General features: G+C 45.5%; 1 protein-coding gene and 1 long non-coding RNA gene across 2 annotated transcripts in view; both read right to left on the reverse strand.

The window, feature by feature from the left end:
- Positions 1-459, reverse strand: LOC112958310. Its single transcript, XR_003251408.1, has 2 exons — positions 332-459; positions 1-102 (listed from the first exon to the last, which is right to left on the reverse strand). It is a non-coding gene; the product is annotated as an uncharacterized LOC112958310 (long non-coding RNA).
- A 2,921-nt stretch (positions 460-3,380) lies between these two features.
- LOC112958327 (voltage-dependent L-type calcium channel subunit alpha-1C-like) overlaps positions 3,381-21,243 on the reverse strand; it is a 68,117-nt gene continuing 50,254 nt past the window's right edge. The window contains exons 10-22 of the mRNA XM_026052148.1: positions 20,243-20,408; positions 19,225-19,352; positions 17,485-17,581; positions 15,443-15,545; positions 13,105-13,206; positions 11,589-11,716; positions 10,199-10,348; positions 8,830-9,182; positions 7,911-7,937; positions 6,452-6,580; positions 5,858-5,967; positions 3,778-3,881; positions 3,381-3,608 (exon numbers count right to left, since the gene is read on the reverse strand). Coding sequence (XP_025907933.1) covers positions 3,591-3,608; positions 3,778-3,881; positions 5,858-5,967; positions 6,452-6,580; positions 7,911-7,937; positions 8,830-9,182; positions 10,199-10,348; positions 11,589-11,716; positions 13,105-13,206; positions 15,443-15,545; positions 17,485-17,581; positions 19,225-19,352; positions 20,243-20,408 — 1,615 coding nt within the window. The 3' untranslated portion in view covers positions 3,381-3,590. The remainder of the gene's footprint in view (positions 3,609-3,777; positions 3,882-5,857; positions 5,968-6,451; positions 6,581-7,910; positions 7,938-8,829; positions 9,183-10,198; positions 10,349-11,588; positions 11,717-13,104; positions 13,207-15,442; positions 15,546-17,484; positions 17,582-19,224; positions 19,353-20,242; positions 20,409-21,243) is intronic.

Here is a 21,243-nt window from a genome sequence, read left to right on the forward strand (position 1 = left end):
GAAAAGCTTTCTTACACCACCCAACTCTGCGACTCGTCCCAACAGAAATGAATGAAGAACGCTGTTCCGGTTACTCCAGGTCACGAGAACAGTGAGGCACTTCTGAAACAAACCCATTAGGAACATTGAAACAAATAAAAAACCAGCATCGCTTCCAGCCCTGGCAACTACAGGCTGCTGATATAAATCCTGCTGTCCTTGAGCTCCTCCTGACTTTTTCTACAATCCGGGTTCTGCACCTCTTCCTCTTCCTCTCCTGCACTGTCCTGCCCTGGGTCCCTGCAGTTAACAAAAGGCAAGAGGTTGCCATTGGGGCTCTGCTTGCTGTTACCATTGAGAATGTTGTCTGCTGCATTTTCCATCTCTTCTATCGTCATGTCACAGGCGTCTGCGAGCTCCTGGGTTGTGACCTCAATGAACTTTGGATCTTGAGCAAACTGCACCAGTCCTTCCGAAATCAAGACCTTCAAAAGCAGGCAGGGAACCAGAGGCAAAGACAAACATTAGTAATCTGCACCGTCAGTCTCATGGCACCCCAATCCCAACCCTCTTCCCTGCTATATTTTCCCTAATAATTATATATATTTTCTCCTCCCATTCATGCTGCTAACCCCTCCTGGGAAACGGTCTTTTCCCCCTCTGGGCTTTGTGAGCAGCAATATACGTCTTGGCTTATTCCTGCTCTTCCGAGGGCCACGTTTCAAGGTGTCCTCGACACTGCCCCTGTCCCGGCTGGCTCCACAGTCTTACCGCTTCCACCAGGCTGCCCGCGCTGCCGTGAAACTGCCTGCTGCTCCCTCCGCTCGGAGCGGGCACGGTGAGGGAGACGGGCCGGGCTCTCCTGGGGCTGCCGCCGCCGCCGCTGCCGTCGGGGTAGCGCGAGCTGCAGTGTACGGACGGGAAGCTGCTGTTGAGTTTCTCGCTGGACTCTGCCCCGTCGAGGCGCAGGGTCGGGATGGGCTGCGGGGGCCAGCCGCGGCTGCAGGGGGTCGCGGGCGGCGTCGCGCACAGGCGGGAGAACGTGGCGGGGGAATGGCTTCGCTGCAGGAGGGGGCTCAGGCCTGCCACTGCCAACGCCTGCGCACACAGGGGGAACAAGGGCGAGTTACCAGCTGGGAGGACATGGTGGAGAAACTACCCAAGAAAGGCTCGGAGGGCCTTGAGCTTTGTGAACACCGCTGCCAGCTCCTGGAATAGTTTAAATGTTGCCTGTGAATGCCTTTTGGAAGCTTTCCTTCAAATGGCGAATCCTGCTTTGGTGCCAAGCTTTCGAGATTGTGGCTCTTCAGCCTCGGGTTCCCACTCCCAGGAGTGATGCGAGCCTTCTCCCCAGAGCCCTGCCACAAACACCACCTCTTCTCCAGCAGGTGGGACAGCAATCCGTTTTACCACCGCTGCTACCACCCACACAGCTATAGCTGTAACTCCCAGTTTGTGTTTTCTGTCGGTAGGTGCTGTAGAACCTGAATAGATGCCATGAGTGAATCTTAGAGATGTCTGCAGTTGGCAAGAATTGTAAATCCACCTCTAGATTTTAAAGCATCTGCTGCTGGTGGGAAGATCCCTATCTGATGAACAGCCCTTTCAATCACCCGGTCCCTCCTGTAGTCAAATGTATAACCCTCGAGCCTTGTATAACCCTTCTAGAACATAAATTTCTCAAGAAACCCCAATTTGCACAGGGCTCTTCTGATGCCTTATTCCTCATGATCACTGCCTTGTTCAAGAGCAGTGCCACCAAAATCAATAGCTAACCTCACAGAGCTCACTACTGCCTAATATGAGCAAAGAAATGCTGACCCATAGAAAATACAAAAGAATGTGGATTTGTGTTGGTGAGAATCCTCGTATTCTGGATGAGGTTCGTCTCACTCAGCTGGAGCTATCTAAAAGCCATGTGTTGAGTGTAACCTTGGTGTTTAGGAAGACACCCAGAGGCATCCTGCCTGCTTTGCATACCTGTCTGAAAATGTCCTCTGGGGGATGAGGCTTATGCTAAGCTTGCACGTCCTCTTTGAGGATGCTCTTTTCCTGAGTACAATGGGACTGAACTGACCAGTTTAGACTAAATAACTTTAGATATCTAAAACAGTTAGCTAAGTGAATTTTAATATAAGTGTTTACCATGGGTTGAAAAAAAAATCAATTATGGGGTCAGTTAGCTCAACAATGTTGATCAAGAATTAATTGTAAGACTCCTATTGACTCTCAATCAGGAGAAAAGCCCTTAAATTCTTCTGTACAGATCATGTCCTACAGGCTCTGATAGCCTCAGCAATTTGCTTAAACTGACTGGACTTCAAGGAGAGCCCTGCCTTAGGAAGAACAACTGAACTAGTTTTTCAGTGGAAATACATACAAGGTACTTTATCCAAATGTAAGGAGATGAGGAAGTTAAAAGAAGCTCTGTGGGACTGCTTCATCTGCATAAATTGACATATCTGTATGTATGAGTATTTAGTGAGAATACTCCTTCAAGCATTCCCAGGCAACAGAATTTATTGCACTTAGCAGGAGCAACCTTTCTTGTTCGTACGCTTGGTTTAAGCACTCTTCTGGGCTAACATCTTTGTAGACACACCGACAACGCTGGATGCTCCCCACCAGAGGCCAGACACTTATTTCAGGACAATCCTGCAGGCTAGCAGAGTGACCCCGTGGTGGGTAGAGCTCCATCCCTCAAGGTTTGGAGCTGTGTGGTGGGATGTGGAAGGCTAAGGTAGGTCCCTCCTCCTCATACCTGCTTCTGCCCTTGGAGGGAGGTGATTCCCAGCTAGCTGGGTGGAAGGAGAGCTTCCTGTCCTCCTGCCTTGCTGTGGGAGGGCAGAAAGCCTCAGGAGGGCTATTATTGCTGTGAGGTGGGCAGGAAGCTGTTCACCACACACAGCTCCCTGCCTCAACATTTCTTCTGGTTGCCCTACAACAGGGATAACTGCTGCTTTATGAAGGTCTATCCTGAAAGGACATCTGGCTGCTGCTGCCAGCATTCAGAGCAGTAAGAAAAGACAGGGAGTTGAAGGCACCGTTCTCTCTCTTCTCTTACTGCTATGACTTCTCTCCTCCTATTGCTAGTTTCTGGTATTTTCTCCCTTACGGCAGCCCAAGGAGGTGGAAAGGCAATTCTGCTCTGCCTGGGGGAGTGTGTGGAGCAGGGTTCCCTGCGTTGGAGGGCTGGCACTACTGTCTGCCCCTCTTTCTCCTATGGTGATAGATTATGGAGGCCGTCAAGCTCAAAGACACAAGTCTACTTTCAACATTGACAGCTGGCTAGATACATGCCTAAGAATACATTTGCTGGGCTGCTGAATGCAGTTAGAGAGAGCTTTAGAAGCTGATTAATTATATGTAATCATTTTTTTTTTAAATGATTAATTACAGTTACTGGTTACCTTTAATTAATATAGAAGTAGACCTTGCACATTTTATTCATATGAGTACTATCATCAAAGCCAGTGTAATTACAGTGCAGTGTGCAATTTGGGTAGTTATTTTTATCTTGACATTTTAGTTAGTTTTTTATTCTTCCCTTTCAAGGACATCAGATAATGGTAACTCGGCTAACTCTGGAGGATATGTTCCTGTAGCATTCTTCAGGGAATGATAAAATCCTAAAAAAGAGGAGTGAGCATGAGGACAAATACAATTTCCAACCTTTAAAATGGGTGAGAAACAATCCCTAAAGGTCTTTAAAAAGTTGGCTGCATTACAGTGGGAGGGCTCTGCAGATGGTAGATCCTCAGTTGCATTGCTGGGCCCTTTGTGGTTATTAAAGCTTACCTGATGGTGTACCAGATGCAAAGGCAGAACTGTCTTCTGTGAGACATCTACACCCTGGTTTTTCTGTCTTTTCAGACACTCTAAGTGAAAAGATGCTCTTCGACCTGAAACACAATCACAGAGAACTGTGTCCATCACTCACACAACACTACACATAATCTGATTTCCATTTGTTCTAGTGCAGTTCCACTCCACTTTGCACTGGAGAGACAGCAAAGATACCCTTACTTTAGGCTTTGTCCATTTTCCCTCAATACCTGTCCCCTTTCAAAAACAGCTGCATTTGCAAAACACAGTCAAGATCCATGGACCAACCAGTGCTCTCTTCCAAGCAAGCTGCAAGATAGCAGCTCTGGAGTTTTCTTTTATTTTTCTCTTTCAAAACACTGTCCTCGTAGATAGCATGCAGCTTATTTCCCTATTAAGCAATAAAAGTGTTTCCAAATCTGCCTGGTCCAGGTAAAACCCTCAAGGGGGCTGGCAATGGCCGTGGATGCTCTGGCCCTGGCTGTAGCCGTGTGGCAACAGGGTGCTCAGCTGCCACTGGCTTCCCACCTTCATGGGGCTTGTTCTTCCCAGGACCACAGTTTATGAGGCTGCATCCATAGCAAGGTCAAGTGGATGTGAATTTATTATTTACACTAGTACTTGAATTCACTGGTGGACAGAAGTTTGGGTATTTAGACATGCAGCATTTCCAGAAATTTGGAAAAAGAAGAGCTCCTTCCTTCCTTTTTTTTTTTTTTTTTTTTTTTTTTTTTTTTTTTTTTAATAAAAAGGATTTTTAGTGAACAGTTAAAATACCCACAGCGCTTATTTGCTTTATTTCTGTAAATATGAGAAATATATTCCTTAAACAGGAATTAAAAAGTACTGCAAGGTATATTACAAACAAATATGCAGGCTGAACAGTAGCAAATTATTGCAAATAAAGCAGAGAGCGGCACAATAAATGGCACAATAAATACGCACTTCTTGGTCCCATTGACATTTCTCTAAAGTAGTAAAGAAAATGAGAATTCTAAAAATAGTAATATCTATATTATTGATCTGTTGAGAAAAGCTCCCCTAGGGGCCTGGAGGGTACGTGTCTTATGATACACAGAACTAATGCCATGATGCAGATTAAAAACAAAAATCTTTCTTGAGCAAACCCTATTTGACATCAATGTATAAATATTCATTGGAATGCAGTTACAGAAGCATTGTATCAAAGTCTGATTGCAAATTTGGCCTTCAGGATGGACATAGGAATTCTTGTTGCCTGCTATTAAGTTTTGAGATAGGGTAAATGTAGTGCAAGCTTTAAGTGAAGATACAGTATCCTCATTTAAACATTTCCCTGCATAGTCTGTCATCGTTTATTTTATAAGAATGTACTCTATTTACAATAGTCTTTTCAGTTCTTGCCTTCACCCTCCATTTTTCCACATGGCACTACTCAGGGAAAAAGGCTGAAAAATACTCTACACTTTCTTTATTTCCTTTCTTTCTTTCTTTCCTACTTATTCTGAAACCTTCATAAATGCTTATGTTGGATTTCACTTGAGCACAGTCTGCACACTCGAGAATAAGGAACACATCCAATTACAATTACAGCAGAAAGCAAATTCTTACAGTTTTAACTTACTCTGAAATTCACTCCTTTCTTCATGACAGCCAAAAACGAAAACCTTTCCTTTCTCCCTCCTGAATACACACACCACAGAATATCATATACCAAAGGCTGGTCCCTCCAGGGGCTCCCTGCTGTTTGGACGATCTACAGCACTCTAATAAACCCTCCTAATTCACATACAGGCTTAATCAAACAGCCCAGATGGATTATCCAAATAACCACTGACAGTCCAAACAGCCACAGCTTCACCTCTTGACTGAGCACGAAGGCAGCACAGGTGCCTGCTGGCCAGGCATCTACACAGTCACAATCTTATAGACTCTGTAAGATTCCTGGTCTCGTGAGCCAAGTGCAATAACACCAACACTCAGGTCCCACACATGATAGGATTTCTCGAGCAAGATGTGAAAATTTAGTCAAGGCAGAGGAGAGCAGAGCCTGCACATCAGCCGGGGACGTTACCTAGTGAGGAGGAGCACAGAAACCCTTTCTTGGGGGAATGCCGGGTGTCCTCTCCTTTGCTGTTTTCTGGTGGAGTCAGTTGTCTATTTTCATCGTCCTGGTAGGAAAGCCTGGAAATAGGAAGAGAGGTATGCTGGAAAAACAGATCATATTGCACCGTAACTCCTCTTCCAGTAGTAAAGCCAAGAAGAACATGTTGTGGGATGGATGCAACTACCCTAGATACCATCTGCCTATAAATGATCCAGGAGCAGTCATAGAGACTGTAAGGCAGCGAAACGCTCTGAAGATAAGATCAGGAGATGTTACAGGTAGAAATGAATGGAAGAGAGGATTTGGACATACCAAATCCAGATATCCCATTGAGAAAAGACGGACAAACAACTAGGAAAATATCCTACAGGGAAAACTGTTTCAATATTATTTCTCAGGGCTGAAATATATTTTTTACTCTCTGATATCTGTGTTATCTGACTCAAATTTTCTGATCTCATGCTAGACATGGATTTGTTTCTGTAGAAAAAATGTCACCTCTTTCTACCTCTATCTCTTTAAAAGCCCCCCAATCACACTGATTAAAGTTGCAAAGCTCACATTTCGGTAGAGATCAGGCTTGGTTCACTGCAGTACTCCATGTCTTCATTCAAATTCTCCTCATAAGTCTCATCCTGAGAAACTTCCTCTTGGCAAACAATTGCCAGCTGGCTGTCTCTGGAACTGGAGCTAATGAGCAAAAAAAAAAAAAAAAAGAAAAAAAAAAAACAAGTTAAGATATGGAGATGGGAAAGAAAACCTGTTATAAAGACAAGTATGACAGGCCCCATCTGTCTCAACTTATTAAAATGGTGCAGAGCTATCATAGAAAAATCAATGACTGAACAGAGCTGCAGCGTCCACAAATAGAAAAGCAACAACTTCTTTTCTGTGTCCTCTTTCTGAAGAAGGCTTCTTAAATCAAGACTGAACAATAGAGTAACAGTGTTCCTGTGACCGTGTTTACTCGCTGGGAATGTGCACATCACACTGACCACATTCCCACAGACTCGCCTCAGTGCAAAATCTGAGCTCTTGGAGATGCATCTTTTTGTCTTGTTGCAAAAGCCTTGCTTAAGATTTCTGAGGAGAAGCCTCCTGGCTATGAGGCTTCCAGCCTACCCACTGCTTGTCCTCTCAGCTGTCACATATGGTTCCTGCCTCCCCGATTCTTTATTCTGTACCACCTCTTCCCTGCCTCCTGCCCACCACGTTCCTGTTCACTGCTGGCTTGTCCAGCTTTGGCCCTGCTTTCCTCATCACTAACTGCAAAGAGCTTCAGTATGGTCGACTCAAATTATTAAGCAGGAGAGCCCTTAATTCCCTGCCTGTTGCCTCCTTGTCCCTGTGGTTTGCGTTCTGGGATCTTATATTTCACTGCACTCTGAGTTTGCGGCTTGTGACGAGTAAACGAAAGCTGAAGGTAGCCTGAATCCTAGAAAAGCCAAAAGGGAGGTAATAGAGCCAATTTGAGTCTGTTACTGATACTCTCAGAGGGCTGTAATGTGGCAGATTTTTTTCATCTTTCAGGGACAGGACAGGAAACATTGTTTTCTCATTTGATTCACTAAAAACACTGGGCGATATGAGGATACACATGGTACAGAGCACTCTGAAGGAGAGTGCTGCAGTAGCCTTCCTGCTGGGATGGGGGTTGCTTAAAACTGCTGAGGTGCAGAGAAAAGAACTTAGCAGGGGGTAGCTCCTCCTGTTCACTAGCCTATGTTCCACCAAACAGTACAGAATTTTTGTATGAACACACCAAGGAACGTTTCCTTGATCGGATTATGTGTAGGTGTGTGAGCCCAGCTCGAAATCTAGGTGATCACACGTCACTGTCTGCCTGTTTTTTTTTTTTTTTTAAAAGAATATTTTCTGCCTTGGGGAGCAATACTTCTTTTTCATCCCTACTGACACCAAAAAGAAGAATCTTCATTCAACATTAGTGGAGATTTGAACAGTCAGTGGGAGGAACAACGGATCTTACGGGGAGGATCACAGCATGAGAGAAGATACCTACCGTCCCAGTGTTTCATAGTAATGCGTCCTAGTTCAAGCAACGTGCCCAGGGAAGCAAGGAGAGAAAAGAACACCACGTTAGCAACGTCTCATCAGCACAAGTCAGCAACCGGTGACAGTAACACATGCTTTGCAACTCCTCCAGTCTCCTTATGGAAGATGAAATACTCCTCTCTCCAGTAATTTTGCACCCACTGATTTTCCACTATCTTATCATATCCTGCCTTTTTTTTTTTTTTCTCCTTTTTTTTATCCTGCTCTGGCAGCATTCCTCCACCTTCTCACACTGCCCCCTGGCTGCACTGAAAGCAAATTTCCAGCTCCCTCCCACTGTTACTGGAAGGGTTAAAAAATACCCAGTGCTAGAACTGTTATTCCTGTGATTTTACTCATCTGCATGCAGGCTTGTGTTTCAGCCTGAAAGCTGTTCAGAGAAAAGGATTTTCCTTGCTTTATGTAGTGCTGCATGCCTGAAATCCTTGCAGCTCTCCTCCCATAATGTCTTTGGTGACCTCTTTATGAATGTGACCCACTGGAAGGAATAAAACAAAAGGCTTCCTTAAAATTCCCTGTCGGGTTCCTTTTTCTTTCAATTACTAGTAGACAAAATATCTCCCTGTGGTGAATGAGGGCTGTATTTGATTCTTATGAAGGTTTCTTCAAGAAAAAGCCCAAGGAGATCAAGTGTGCTGGTCAGTGAGGGGGTTATGTGCTGCTGCTTCCTACTGGTGAGCCAGTGCATATTGCTGCCCCATGGGCTTGGGCACAAGTGGAGAAGCAGAATGCTCCATTCAGGCTGCAAGCAGGGCAAGGTCATCTCTTGTTTCTAGCTAGTGGGTGGCTTTAGCAACAGTGCTGTGGTGCTGCCGTGCATGTTCCTCTCCCCGATCCCTCGGGCCACTTTCTGCTGTGACGCTTACCTTTTGGAGGGTAGTTTCCAGGAGGCCTCCTGCACACGTATGGTGGGGGACAAGGGGGTGCTGTGGCCTTCTACTGTGCTGACAGTGCTGGGGTAGCTGGGTGGGCTGGGGAAGCGGCACAAGGCAGTGTTGTTGGCGTTGTTGATGTTGGCATTGGAACCTGACGATGAGTAGCTGCTGGGAGTGAAAGTGGAGTCTACCAGCTTCTCATGAGATGGAGACTCGGTATCTCCCTGGTTGTTGCCAGACTTGTTGATGTGCAAAGGTCGCTGTGTGGTGAATGTCTGGGGGAACGCGCTTCTGCCATCACTTTGGTAATAGCTGACGTGGTTTCCAAACAGGCCTCCCGCTCTCTGTCAAGGAAAGAGAAGCAATTTTCCTTTTACAAGCAAGAAGATTTGCAAGGGGCATTGTATTTGCTGCTGAACCTGTTTGAGGAGGAAAGAAAACACAAAGACGAAATTTTGCACCCTTGCACCACTGCTCATTCTATCAGAAGTCAGACAGCATGGACTTATCTGCCAGAGTGGTCTGGTACAGACACACCAGGAAAGCTTTATCTTTCTGAGGTATTTCCGGGGACTGGCTCTACAGTAATAGAGGGGTGCATATGAGGGGTGCAAAGGTGTCTAAAGCTCCTACCAACTGTAACAACGTGGGAGTGGGTAGGGGTACAAGAATGATGTTACTGCTCTGTAGTCCTCACAGTGCAGCCACATGTGTGTCTACACATAAGAGGGAATTTGAGAAGAGCGCTACGAACTATTAAGCCCCTGGAAGAATGCATGAAGAAGAATTTTCTGTACTAGTTAGATTTTCAATAATGAAAGGGGCAAAGAGTAACTTTTTGTACATATTTGAAGGCGGGAAATGTCAAAGAACATCAGGAAATATTGCAAGAGGAGACAATAAGAAGAAATAGGGATGAACGAAGAAAGAGAAAATTTAGGTAACTTATTCAGAATATTCCCTCCAGGACCATGGAAGCTGTTAGGTTCTGATGCAGTTTTTGAAAGGATTTGGGCCACTGAAAGGAAGCTTGAACAAAACACTGATGTATGCCTGACTCATGCTCTGTGATAGCATTTGAACTGAGCTCTTCTTCAGATTCTTTGGCCATGTCCAGCCATTGTCACTCTGATTTTGTCTAGGTTCTATGTAGGGAAAAAGTCCACTGGAAAGGTAATAAAACCCACATAAGATCATCAGAACCTACCATAACCCTGAATCTACTAGTTTGCTTTTCAGTTTGTTGTAGGAAACGAGACAGAGAGCGCAGCTGAAATAGAGGGTATATAAAACAGCATGTTGCACTTGCTGAGTTAAGCTTCAGGCCTATCCTCAGCATGTGAACCCATTCAGCACCTACCCGGAATATATCATCTTCGGAGGCAGCCGAAACAGCTTCTTTCATGGCCTTATCCAGCTCCTCTTCAGCTGTCAGGTCTCCCGAGATTGCTCGTCGGATCTCTGGCCCGATGTCATGGAGCGTACGCAGACCAGCCTGCAAAACGGCAAACTGTACAGCTTCATATCTCCGAGTGGGCACAGGAGAATGGAAAGCAGTGTTATTTTCTTCCCAAGCACTGTGAGGCCATTTTACCTACTATAGCATCCCCAGATCCTGGTAAAACTGCACCAAATTCTGTTCTCTCATCTCTAACTTAGAGATGGAGAAACTCTCAGCAGTTTGCAAAGAGCTTAGGTGACTTGTTCCCAGCCACACAATCAATTCTGGAGGCACCAACAATTCAACCCAGGAATGCTCATTGCTAGTCGCTTGGTTTCATAACTACAGGACATAGGCATAAATCCACAGGCATGACTGAGCAAGTTTATAAATCCACAGGCATGACTGGGCAAGTTTATAAATCCACAGGCATGACTGGGCAAGTTTCTGTGCATTCATCCTTAGGTTCTCAGATCCACAGCCAGAAACCCTACAGAGCACCTACAGTTCCAGCTGAACCATGTACTGAGTGCCTCTCAAATTCTGTTCTTTTTAGTCAGGAGCTTAAATATGAATTTAACATCTGAACTCCAGGCATCTGGATAGGGACAGTCCTCAAAACTCTTCTTGACTGGAAAGGATACCAGTGAACAAGAGAGGCAGGCCAGGGAGGTATGCTGGGGCTGTGCTCAAACCTCTCTAACTGCACCCTGGCTCTGTATCATGACACATTTTTGTTTGCTGGAACTTCAGTGTCACACTTCTTCCCTAATCTTCAGTGCAAGGGCTGAAATGGCACTGCATGTATAACCAATTGGACTTTGTCATTCTTTTATACAGTCTAGTAGTCTTCATAACAAAATCTATAGCAGAGTGGGTATCAGAATTTGACGTGCTCAACTAGGGACTAGGATGTCTTGGCATATTTCTTACTTTATAACTAGTTTAGTCTCTTGGCAACATATTCTTCCCTTAGCCAGTCACTGTGACTCCCCTCAGAAGGGGTATAATGAACATGGTAATAAATGTCTGCCAGACACTTCATACCAGCTTTCCAAAGGGAGCCTAAATTGCAGCACTATCAGCTGATCGCTAAACCATATAGATAACTCACTTGCATATTTCCCCTCCAGAGCCAGGGTATTATGGCCTGTAAGTGCTTATTCAGAGGGATTGAATTGAAGGTGCCTACAAGTGCCTTTCCAGCAGGGATAACCCCCGGCAGGAAAACCCCAGAAGGGTTGAGAGGGAAGCAGATCCAAATGCCTCAGCCGACCCTCCCGCCGCCCATCCCTGGCCCGTTTTTCACCTGCAGAGAGAGAGCATTGCGCTGGGAGGGCTTGCCCACCAGGCCCTGCTCTTTACGCTTCTTGAACTTCCGGAAATACTCCTGGATGAGGAAGGTGGCATAGAACTTGCCAACGGTCACCTCGTCATCTGAAAAGGGGTATGTCAAAAAAAAAACCCCAAATAAGCAACTGATTTTAAACAGTAAATGTGCTAACACAAGACTTATAGTTCAAAGCAGAAACACCAGACCCCACAGTAGTTCTCTGCTTTTCATGGTGTCAGTACATGGGCCTGAAGTAAGTGATTATTTCACAGCCAGGGCTTACTGGGAGTACTCAGGGGAAGAGGGGCCAATGGCACTTGGATAGACTGCTTCTGCTGACAGAGATCACCTGTGGTTATGTACCCCTGGATGCCCCTTGGTTATGATGAAATATCTCCTAATTTTTACCTCTAGTACTGCTTTACCATATAGGCTTTTGCTATAGCAGCCCCCCAGTCTGGATTAATGCTCTGTCTTATAACAAGCCTGGGTTAAGTGCATACTCAGAGTTTGGGCTCACTCGTGACTTGTGGCAGACCATCTGCCCCAGACACGATCTGACCCTTCTCTGTACTGATACCTTTTTGGGTTGTATCCATGGGTGTAATAGCATCAAAATGGTCACCTCCAATCCCCAGGAATGGAGTCCTTGCTGTCTTTTCACTCAACATAAACTGGCAACGTGCCACTTAGTTTTTATCCTGGTAACCCTCCTCCCTTCTCCAAACCTCCATCCCACTGCATGGGACCACTGGCTCCTGCCAGTGGGTGAAGCAGGACTTCAACAGCTGACTAAAAATGTCAAGTATCTGCCAAAAGCTGTTTTGTGTGACAGCCCCTGGAAGGTCAGTTTAGGTCATACTGCACACATCCTGCCTCCCAAGCTGCCTAGAAGGAAGAATCCATGGGCCTTGTGATTACAACTCATCAGGGATGTGGCGCAGAAACCTTGAACAGTTAGTTCTACCAATTCAGACTGCTTGAGGATTAACCCCAGTTCCATAAGTCTACAAAGCAGAAAATAGTTATGCCACGGAAAAGATAGCTCTGGTAAATACAAAGGGGTTCTGAGGAGGAGCTGCACACTTATCTTGACTGAAAGGACAGTGTTTAATTTTACTAATTAAATCCACACCCTCCCTGGAGCTTTTTAGCTCTGCCTGCTTGCTTTGCTCACAGGAGCCACTGAGCAATGTCCAGGGGAACATGTACCCATGACTGGGGTAAGATCTAGGAATGAAGGTTTATAATTCCTATTTAGAGACACCTTCCTCTTTCTCTGATCTCACAGCAGTCAGAGCATCATATTCTAGTTATTTCTGGCAGAAACAGTTCTCAGCCTGATGAAGTACCCAGCCAAGTAAACGAGTTACAGCTTGAAGAAGAAAGCATGCACCCCATATTCCACCTGATGATCACAAGGTACAGTAGGACACGTTAGGTAGAAGAAGGGACAGAGATTTCACGGACCAGGACAGGTCCCTGCACTCACCACCTGCGGGGGGCACCACCTGGTCCAGCAGCTTCATACTGGTACGTTTCCAGATTTTTTTAATTATTGCTCTCAGCTCTTCATTGGCTTGCTCCAAGTTACCTGCAGGGTGAAAATCAGCAGAGACAGAATCAAGCCAGGCCCTGCAGAGGAGAAATTTCACATGTCTAGCACAGCAATTTGAGGAGGAAAATTGTAGAGCTTTTTGAACAGTAGAAGGTTTTGCGCAAAGATAACTCTGACCATGGCTAAAGTTCCTCACAGCAAGAGGCCTTCTTCCTATCATCTCATTCTATCCCATATCATCTAAGGGTAGGAAAGTGACTGGCGTATGCTGATACTGCGTTACTGTTTGCATCCAGTAGCCAGAAACAACAGAACAGCAGTGCTACTTGGTCCTAAAAAGCAGCAACTGCACTCAACAATTCCACATCTTAGTTGAGATCTCAGGAAGGTTAAATATGATGATAATAAAAGTCTGTTACCAGAACACTGCTGTCCAGGGAAGACAAATAATTGGTGGTAAAAGTGCAGATGGAGCCCTGAAGATGTGGGTTTGCTCTCAGTCCTTCCCAGGAGTTCCTCGGTGCTTCCCTGTACCTCAGCCTATGCCAGCTTCTTCACAAGTGCCAAGAGTCTGTCCTGGAGAGAGCCTGTGCAGTGCTCTGAGAAGGCACTCGGAGAATCTGTAAAGCCTTCACTATCTGACACACAGGACAGTCTCAGGATATTCTTGTTTACTCTCTGAGGAACAGTATTGGAGGTAACAAGCCTTTTATGCTACTGTTTAAACTTATAAATGACTTGTTTTCTCCCAGAAGCTTTTTGCTGGTGAGGCACTAGGCCAGACACACCACATCTCTGAGAGCAGAGAAGACTCAGTTCATGTCCTTTCCTTCTAGGTATCTTTTTCATTTCAAGCTGCTTCATTTTAATTTCTTGATTTATGTACTTTCAAATCCCTTATGCTTGAAGGGCTCTCTTTAGCAGGTATGCTAAACCACTGTCTTCTCCCCCCAAATCTCCTGTTCCTGCAGCTGTCCCTATAGCACCCCAAAGTCCTCGGTGAACTTCACAGGGCTCTGCATGCCAATAGCTCTGCTAATATGATGAAGAAAAAATGGGGAGACTATGTATATTGCTGAGGATGAAACAACTGGATGGCATCAAAGTAAGAAATTTGACTCAGGAGAGCTGATTCCCAACTCTTGCCCTAACTACTTATAAGATGCTATTAATTCCAGAAGGGAAGCAGTTTGACACTTCATATGGTTTTATGGGGATCACTGGCAATGAGTCACAGTTGGAGGATGAGACAGAAGATCAAGTGCCTTTTGGGCCTCACTTTCATCTAAGACACAGGATGTGCTGCAGAGGTTGAGGCTGATTTTTTATCTTTTTTCCTCAGGAGAGCAACTCTTGCTGCAGTCAAATTCTGCTTAGCACAACATCCAATGCCATAATACAATTTTTAATTTCACCAGCCCCTATTTTTTTGGCTTAGCTATCAGTATAACTCTCACATGGCAAGCTAGGCTTCTCCTGGTCTCTGCTTTCCCCTGCCTAAAATGTATGCAGTCACTCCTGAGGCAAGGTGTTTAGCTGTGAATCACCACTCTACACACTCTTCAAGCTATGCATTTAATAAATGAAGCCAGGTTTAGACTCAGGGCCAATATTTTTCACTACAGCAGCATAATTCAACAATGGTGGCAAGCGGACCCCAAAAACTTCTCTGCTTTCCCCAACTCTATTCGCTGGTCTATGAAAAGATACTAACAGTCCCTATGCCCTTGGCTTCCCATATGTTCCTAGACCTACAACAACATAGCTACTAAATGTTGTGCTAACCTCTGCTAATGGAAACACCTGAGGAATTTTGGTGAGGTGAGACATCTGGTCTATGCTTTGCTGCTTCCCATGGACTGGCAGATCAGTGGTAAAAGTGGTCAAAAAGCTTCATAGTTCTGCAGACAGTTTACTGAAAGGGAAGCTTTGCCCCTCTTCCTTCCTCTGATTTGACCAAATAGTAGGTTTGAAGCTTATAAATTCCAGACTGTCATAAAAAGCATGATCTGTAATCTATGATGATACCATGGGAAGAAACAGCTTTCTGGATAACACCCAGCTAGAAACACTGTTCTCTCCCTAGAAGTCATTATTCTTCCATATACATTTACTTAGTTTTTTGTATTATGTGCTGCATATCAATATAACTGGAAAGCTTGCAAAAAACTGGAAGACTTTTACACAGTATGTCATTGTGTTGCATTCCAGCTCAGCACTTGTTGCACAGTCATCATTCAGGTACCCTTGCAGTCGATAAGGTTATTCCTACCTTCTGTCTTTATCCTCAGTGCTGTTCTGACCAGTGCAAAGAGAGTAGCATTGAACATGACAGTCCCATCACTATTCAGTGGCATATTCATGGAGACAAGGCGCTGTGGAGTAAAGAGAAAAAACAGAACAATCATACTGACAACATATGGCTTGAAAAGGCTTGAAAAGTGCTCTCTCTTTGCTCTTACAATGCCCTCCAGAACCTCTGTCCCTCTCACCTGTGCATCCATGGCCTGCAGATCTGGTTAAACAATTATAAAAGGACTTTTTGCATCCACCACTTGTCCCAGCCATGGCATAAGTTTGCCCTGTGGTCTCTCTTCCTTTGCTAGGTATTTTTTTTTCCTTCAATATGGGTATCACTTTCCAGCCCTTGTTTTCCCCAGTGGCTAAGGGGCATTTGCCCATGGTGCCTTTTGCAGAGAGAAGTTTATGCCTGTTCTCAAAGTTGTCTTTTAAATGACACCTTTCATTCTGACCAGGAGCAAACTGCTTTCTTCACGTCTCATGAGGCACTTCACAATTTTGCAAACTCCTCTGCACTAAAGCTATGTCTGGTGCAAATGTATTCAAACAGAGAACCATTATCTTTCACTGAAATAGCTGACAGGCTTGAACAAAGTGGGCCAGCCGAACCTGGAAACTTGTCTGTTTTCTCCAGCTCTGCCCCTCTTCCTTGCACAGTAAGGCTGCTTCTGCCTTGCAGTCATTTTGCAAAGCCATGTGGCACAGAAGCTGAGTGCCAAGGACTGGTACAGCCGCAGGGGGAACTTCTGTGAGACTAACATCTGTCTGAGGTAAAACTTAGTAAAGTTTTACTTACTAAAGCAAAGTCACCAGATCTTAGATCCATACTTCTGTCTCAGGAGGTAAAGGACATCAAAGACTTGGTTTGCGATTTAAGGGGTTGATTTCATTAGAGCCCTCTCTGCTGCCATTTTCATGCCATGGGCCTGGTTCAGTACCAAATTGGAGGTTGTTGTTCCCTGTCACTACCACTGCTCTCATGGACTGTGGGACTTGAAGCAGATTGCTTAGATTGACATAAGAGAGATCAAATAACTAGACTGAAACGGATAGGCAGCAGGCTGCAGAAGACATGTATTTCTGTGCAGAGACCCCAGCATTTGTGCATTGCTCTGAGATTGATAGAAACCACCTACAAAAGTCACATACAAACTCACACTTGTGAGGTGATGAACGAAGAAGCTCAAGGGAAGGAAACACAAACATTATAAACATGTCATTGACTAGAGTTAGTTTGTTTTGATAGCCGAAATCTTGCAACTAAAGAAATTAATAAGGTATTTTCACTGAAAATCTGTCCCTGCACTTCCTTTATTTTAATATTCTCTTCAGTTTCTCTAAGTTATTGAAGAGAGAACAGGAGGTAATATTAGGCTTCTGGTAGACTACTTTGTAGAAAGAAAATCTTGAAGATATTTTGACTTGCCCTGTTATCCATCCTAATCTGGCTTTTTGGTACGTGTGTCTGATACCACAAACACATGGAGCTGATACCATGCTTGATATTAGAGAGGCGGAGTGATATGCAGGCTGTCCTCGCTAGAGACAGGGCTGACACAGCTAATGGTGCATTTGTGTCACTCACTAGAGGAGCACCTGCCTGTCACAGAGCAGAGGACCCTGTCACAGGTTATTTCGAGTCCAAAAGAGTAGGGGAGTGGGGCAGAGTGGAAACAGGCTGGGGTCAAATACACACTATTTTCAGCTTTCCATCACCTCGTGCAGCACATACCACCTTGTGCACTGCTGCTCCTGTCCCAACCTGGCTCTCCGAGAGAATATCCCTAAGCCTCTATGGATGCTTCACACTTTTAGGGCTACTGGGTCTTGCCAGGGGGCTGTGCTGTGCACCAGGCAGCAGCAACCTGCCTAGCAGCCAGGAGGGAAGCACGAGGCTCTGTGTCGGCACTGCTTCGATCTTAATACTCAGGACTACTGATAGAAGGGCCCTGCTTGGTATTTTGCTGCTTCTGACTCCCAGCCTTCCCTTAAACCATACTTTGCCAGCCTTACTTTGCAAGCCACTCGATGAGGACAGAGCTTCCCAAAGCCCAGGGGTGGCTGAATCCGCCGGAGCAGTGTCACCACATCCAAATGCTTGATCCGTCCCCTGAGGAAAAAAGCAAGATGAGGGTTGCATCCTTAACACATGGTAACCTGCTGATTCATCTGCAGAGTGCAGATGCAGCCAGAGGGATCACCGAGATCTTTCCAGACCCACACTGCCAAGTCTCTGTATCCTAGTATTTCAGACCTCCGTGCATTCCTCTGGATTTGCCCACTCACATAACTCCTACTAGCACAGAAAACACGGTAGTCAGCCAAACACAAGTCAACACCTGCATGAATTAAGTTTTCTGCCTGCTGCAGGGGCAAAGTGCACAGACTGACATTTCAGGGTTGTCTCCCCACCTCAGAACTATTCTAAATCTGTGGCTGCTTTTGCACCTGCTGGCCTTAGGGCTGTAACACTTATAAAGTGCACAGGGTTTCCTTTTTTTCTTGGTGCTTTACCTCCCAGACAAACAGCCCTGAGGCACTATCTTTTGATTCTTGTTTATGCTTCCGGCTGTCACTGGAGCCAGTGGGAAATGAAGTCTTGAACTGCCTCTATAAACACACATAGAGAGCAGCAACTTGATTTCTTTCAAGTTTTGTAAATGGCTTCTCAAAAGGAGAATTCTCTCAGGGTGAGATGAGAGCCAGCAGAGCCAGAGCTGGAGCTTCACACATGGGACATTCATAAGGAAAAGGAAAAAAAAAGGCACATTTATGGATGGGAAGAAACCAGATGTTGTCTGATGTGAAGGGTTATCTGTTTTATGACTCCAGCCACTGTAGTTTTGTCTTCAAACAAGCACAAATACTAGCGTATGTGTTGTTAGTAAACAATGTACTTATAAAGATGTTCTGCTTATTGTCTATTGATTTTTTTTTTCTGGACAGTCACTGTAGATGTGAAGAAAGGTTCCCAGTCTCACATCCTGTAGAGCCTGAGCCCAAATTAATCTTGAGATTATGTCTACAGATCTGGAGCCAGAGAGATCTGCTTTTAGTTTATACTAAAAGATCTCTTATTACACTCAGATCTTTCCACAGTTTTTGCATTATTAAGGAGGTTTTACAATTGCAATTGTCATTTACATTATAATGCCACAGGGATTTATATGTACTTTAAGCCTAAGCATGCATCAAAGAGAACATGTACTAACAGATGTCAGTTAAGCTCCTGGGTGACTTAGTCTTGTTATTCTTGTGTAACTTTAAATCTCTCCAAGTCTGCTGATGTGAATAACCCTGCAGACCATGTAATGCAGTCATGTGAAGGTACAAGCTGTGATGACATGTTACAAAATGGAGATGTTGAGCACAGCAGCTCTACAGTGAGCAGAAAGTCAAATAGAAGATTCCCAGCTTGGATCCAATACACCCCCACCACATGCCACAATAGAACAACTCTCACTTCCTTTGAATTCCCTACTCTGTCCTCCCTAAAAAAAATGAATCTGATCGAAGGTGAAGCAATGCCCTGGCAGCTAAAAATGCAGCCTAGATGTTGAGACTTCTGTGTGTATTCTATCTCTGCTGGTCCCTGGATGGAGCAGCAATACCTTGTGGAGATATCTATTTTATGATTTTTGCAGAAAATGTCCCTACAGGAGAAACATAGCACTGGCTGCAGTGGGTTTAGAAACTGGAAGATAAAAGACCCGTTCTCCTGAGAAGTACTGGTATTCCTGGTGGGTTACTTACTTGGCTTCAGGGTCATACTCTGCCCAGATCCTTTTAAACTCATCCAAGTGGTGTGGTCCTAAAATGGACCAGTCTCGTGTCAGGTAATCAAAGTTATCCATAATAACAGCTACAAAAAGGTTGATGATCTGCAAGCAAGGACAGAGATGATTTGGTGGATTAGGCAGCTAACAGCAGACATCATGAGGTTCCCAGTTTAAAGTCTGAACTTTAACTCATAAAATTGGGAAGCTATTTGTGTGTGTGTGGGGGGGGGATGGATCTCTGTTCCCCCATGACAGCTCCCCAGTTTAAACAAGAACATCCTAGAAGCAGGATATTCTCAGCTGATCATACCTTTCTCCTCCCAAATGAATGGATTTGGCTCAAGTTTGTTGCTTTCTTAGCCAGGTCGTTATGGCCTTTTATTTGTCCACGGTTTTTCCCAGAAGGATGCGATAACTGTGGGGGAACCTGGGATTTCTTCTCTAAAAGCAGGGGGGCTGCTTTTAGAGTCCTTTTTCCTGGCCCAGGACCAAGCCTTTTAAAATGCTGCTGTTCAGAGGGAGAGTTTTGCACACTGATGCCAGCTGCAGAGCATGTGCTGAAGTGCTCTGCGCAACGCTGCACTGCCAGCACCCAACAGATGCAAGTGGGATATGTGTATTCTCACAGTGATTGCTGCTGGCAGGGGAGGCAAAACCTGCTCAGCAGGCAGAAGGAAGGTAGGCGGGAAGGTGGGAAGTGTGGCCGAGGCGTTGCTAGCCTCAGCACAGCCCACAACACGCTGATTTGGTTTTCTGGTCGAGGGGGAGTTGGAAGAGCACTCCTTTGCAGTGCACAAAGGGCTGCGACTGGAAGCACAGCATTCCCCAGAACTCTAAGGAGAGGCAGGAGTTGCAGTGATCAAGGGAGTACTGTCATTGGAAAGACGTGAGGGAGAGATCCCATATCTTTCAGATGATTTTTCTGCACTGAGGCCTGGGAAGGCTGGGGCTCAGTCTGACACGAGACTGTTAAGCTGCCAGTAGGGACTCACCAGGAAGGCACAGAGCATGTAGAAGCTGATGAAGTAGAAGACGGCGAAGCTGCTCCCACAGGAGTGATCGGCCTCCGTGGAGTTGGCCGGTTCCGACTCCGGGTCACACTTCTTGTCTGGGAGGCACGCCAGCATGATTTCCTGCCAGGCCTCACCGGTGGCACACCTGGGCACAGCACAGGGAAAAGCAAGTCAACAGTCACCTTGGATGTGAGAGAGGACAGGCTGGTACATGAGCAAGCTGCTCCCAGGACATTAATGGCAATTTTACCACGAAGGTCAATTAAGAGCAAGTTAGGCTGATCAGGATCAGGCTGTGACATACACTGGCATATCCCACTGCTCCCTCTGGCTTTGTTGCCATTGTCAATGTGTCGTTCTTTAACCTGTCCAGTCTGGATATAGGACTGTCACACTCCAACATGACAGCGTGAGGGCAACTCATGTGACGTGGCTATGGATTACATGACGGTAAATGCCAGGGGAGATCTCATATCTCTGATTTTAGTTCCCCTTCTTTCCCTTGCAAACATGAGGAGAATACTCAATTCCTGCCAACTCCCAACCCTTCTCTCCCCTCTTTTCAGCACCTTTACCTGGTCCTGGTACACGTGGCCACAAGTGGAGCATGATGGCAGGCTAAGCTAAGTAAGGTATGGCCATGTGAAGGCACATGCAGGGTTCCTGTCCCTTTCCCTGCTACAAGCCACAGGTCATACTGGCTGGATTTCAAAGAAAGGAGCATTTGATGGAACTGAATACTTGGCCACCCTCCTCTTCAGTAGGAGGACTTGCCTTGCTCCAGGTACATCACAAGTTGGCTGGTGTCAGCTGATGTATGTGAAGGTCAACAGACCAGTCATTTCATCTGCCATAACCCCAGGACTCCCCTACTAAGGGACAGCATGTTTCTACTCACCTCGTGAGCATGACACGATAGGAGCAGATAAGCTGCGTCCAACAGCAAAGAAACAGCACTCCCAGACTGACACTATCCAGAA

Source organism: Nothoprocta perdicaria, unplaced genomic scaffold, assembly GCF_003342845.1.
Source record: "Nothoprocta perdicaria isolate Ctin4 unplaced genomic scaffold, notPer1 scaffold_84, whole genome shotgun sequence".
Lineage (NCBI taxonomy): Eukaryota > Metazoa > Chordata > Aves > Tinamiformes > Tinamidae > Nothoprocta > Nothoprocta perdicaria.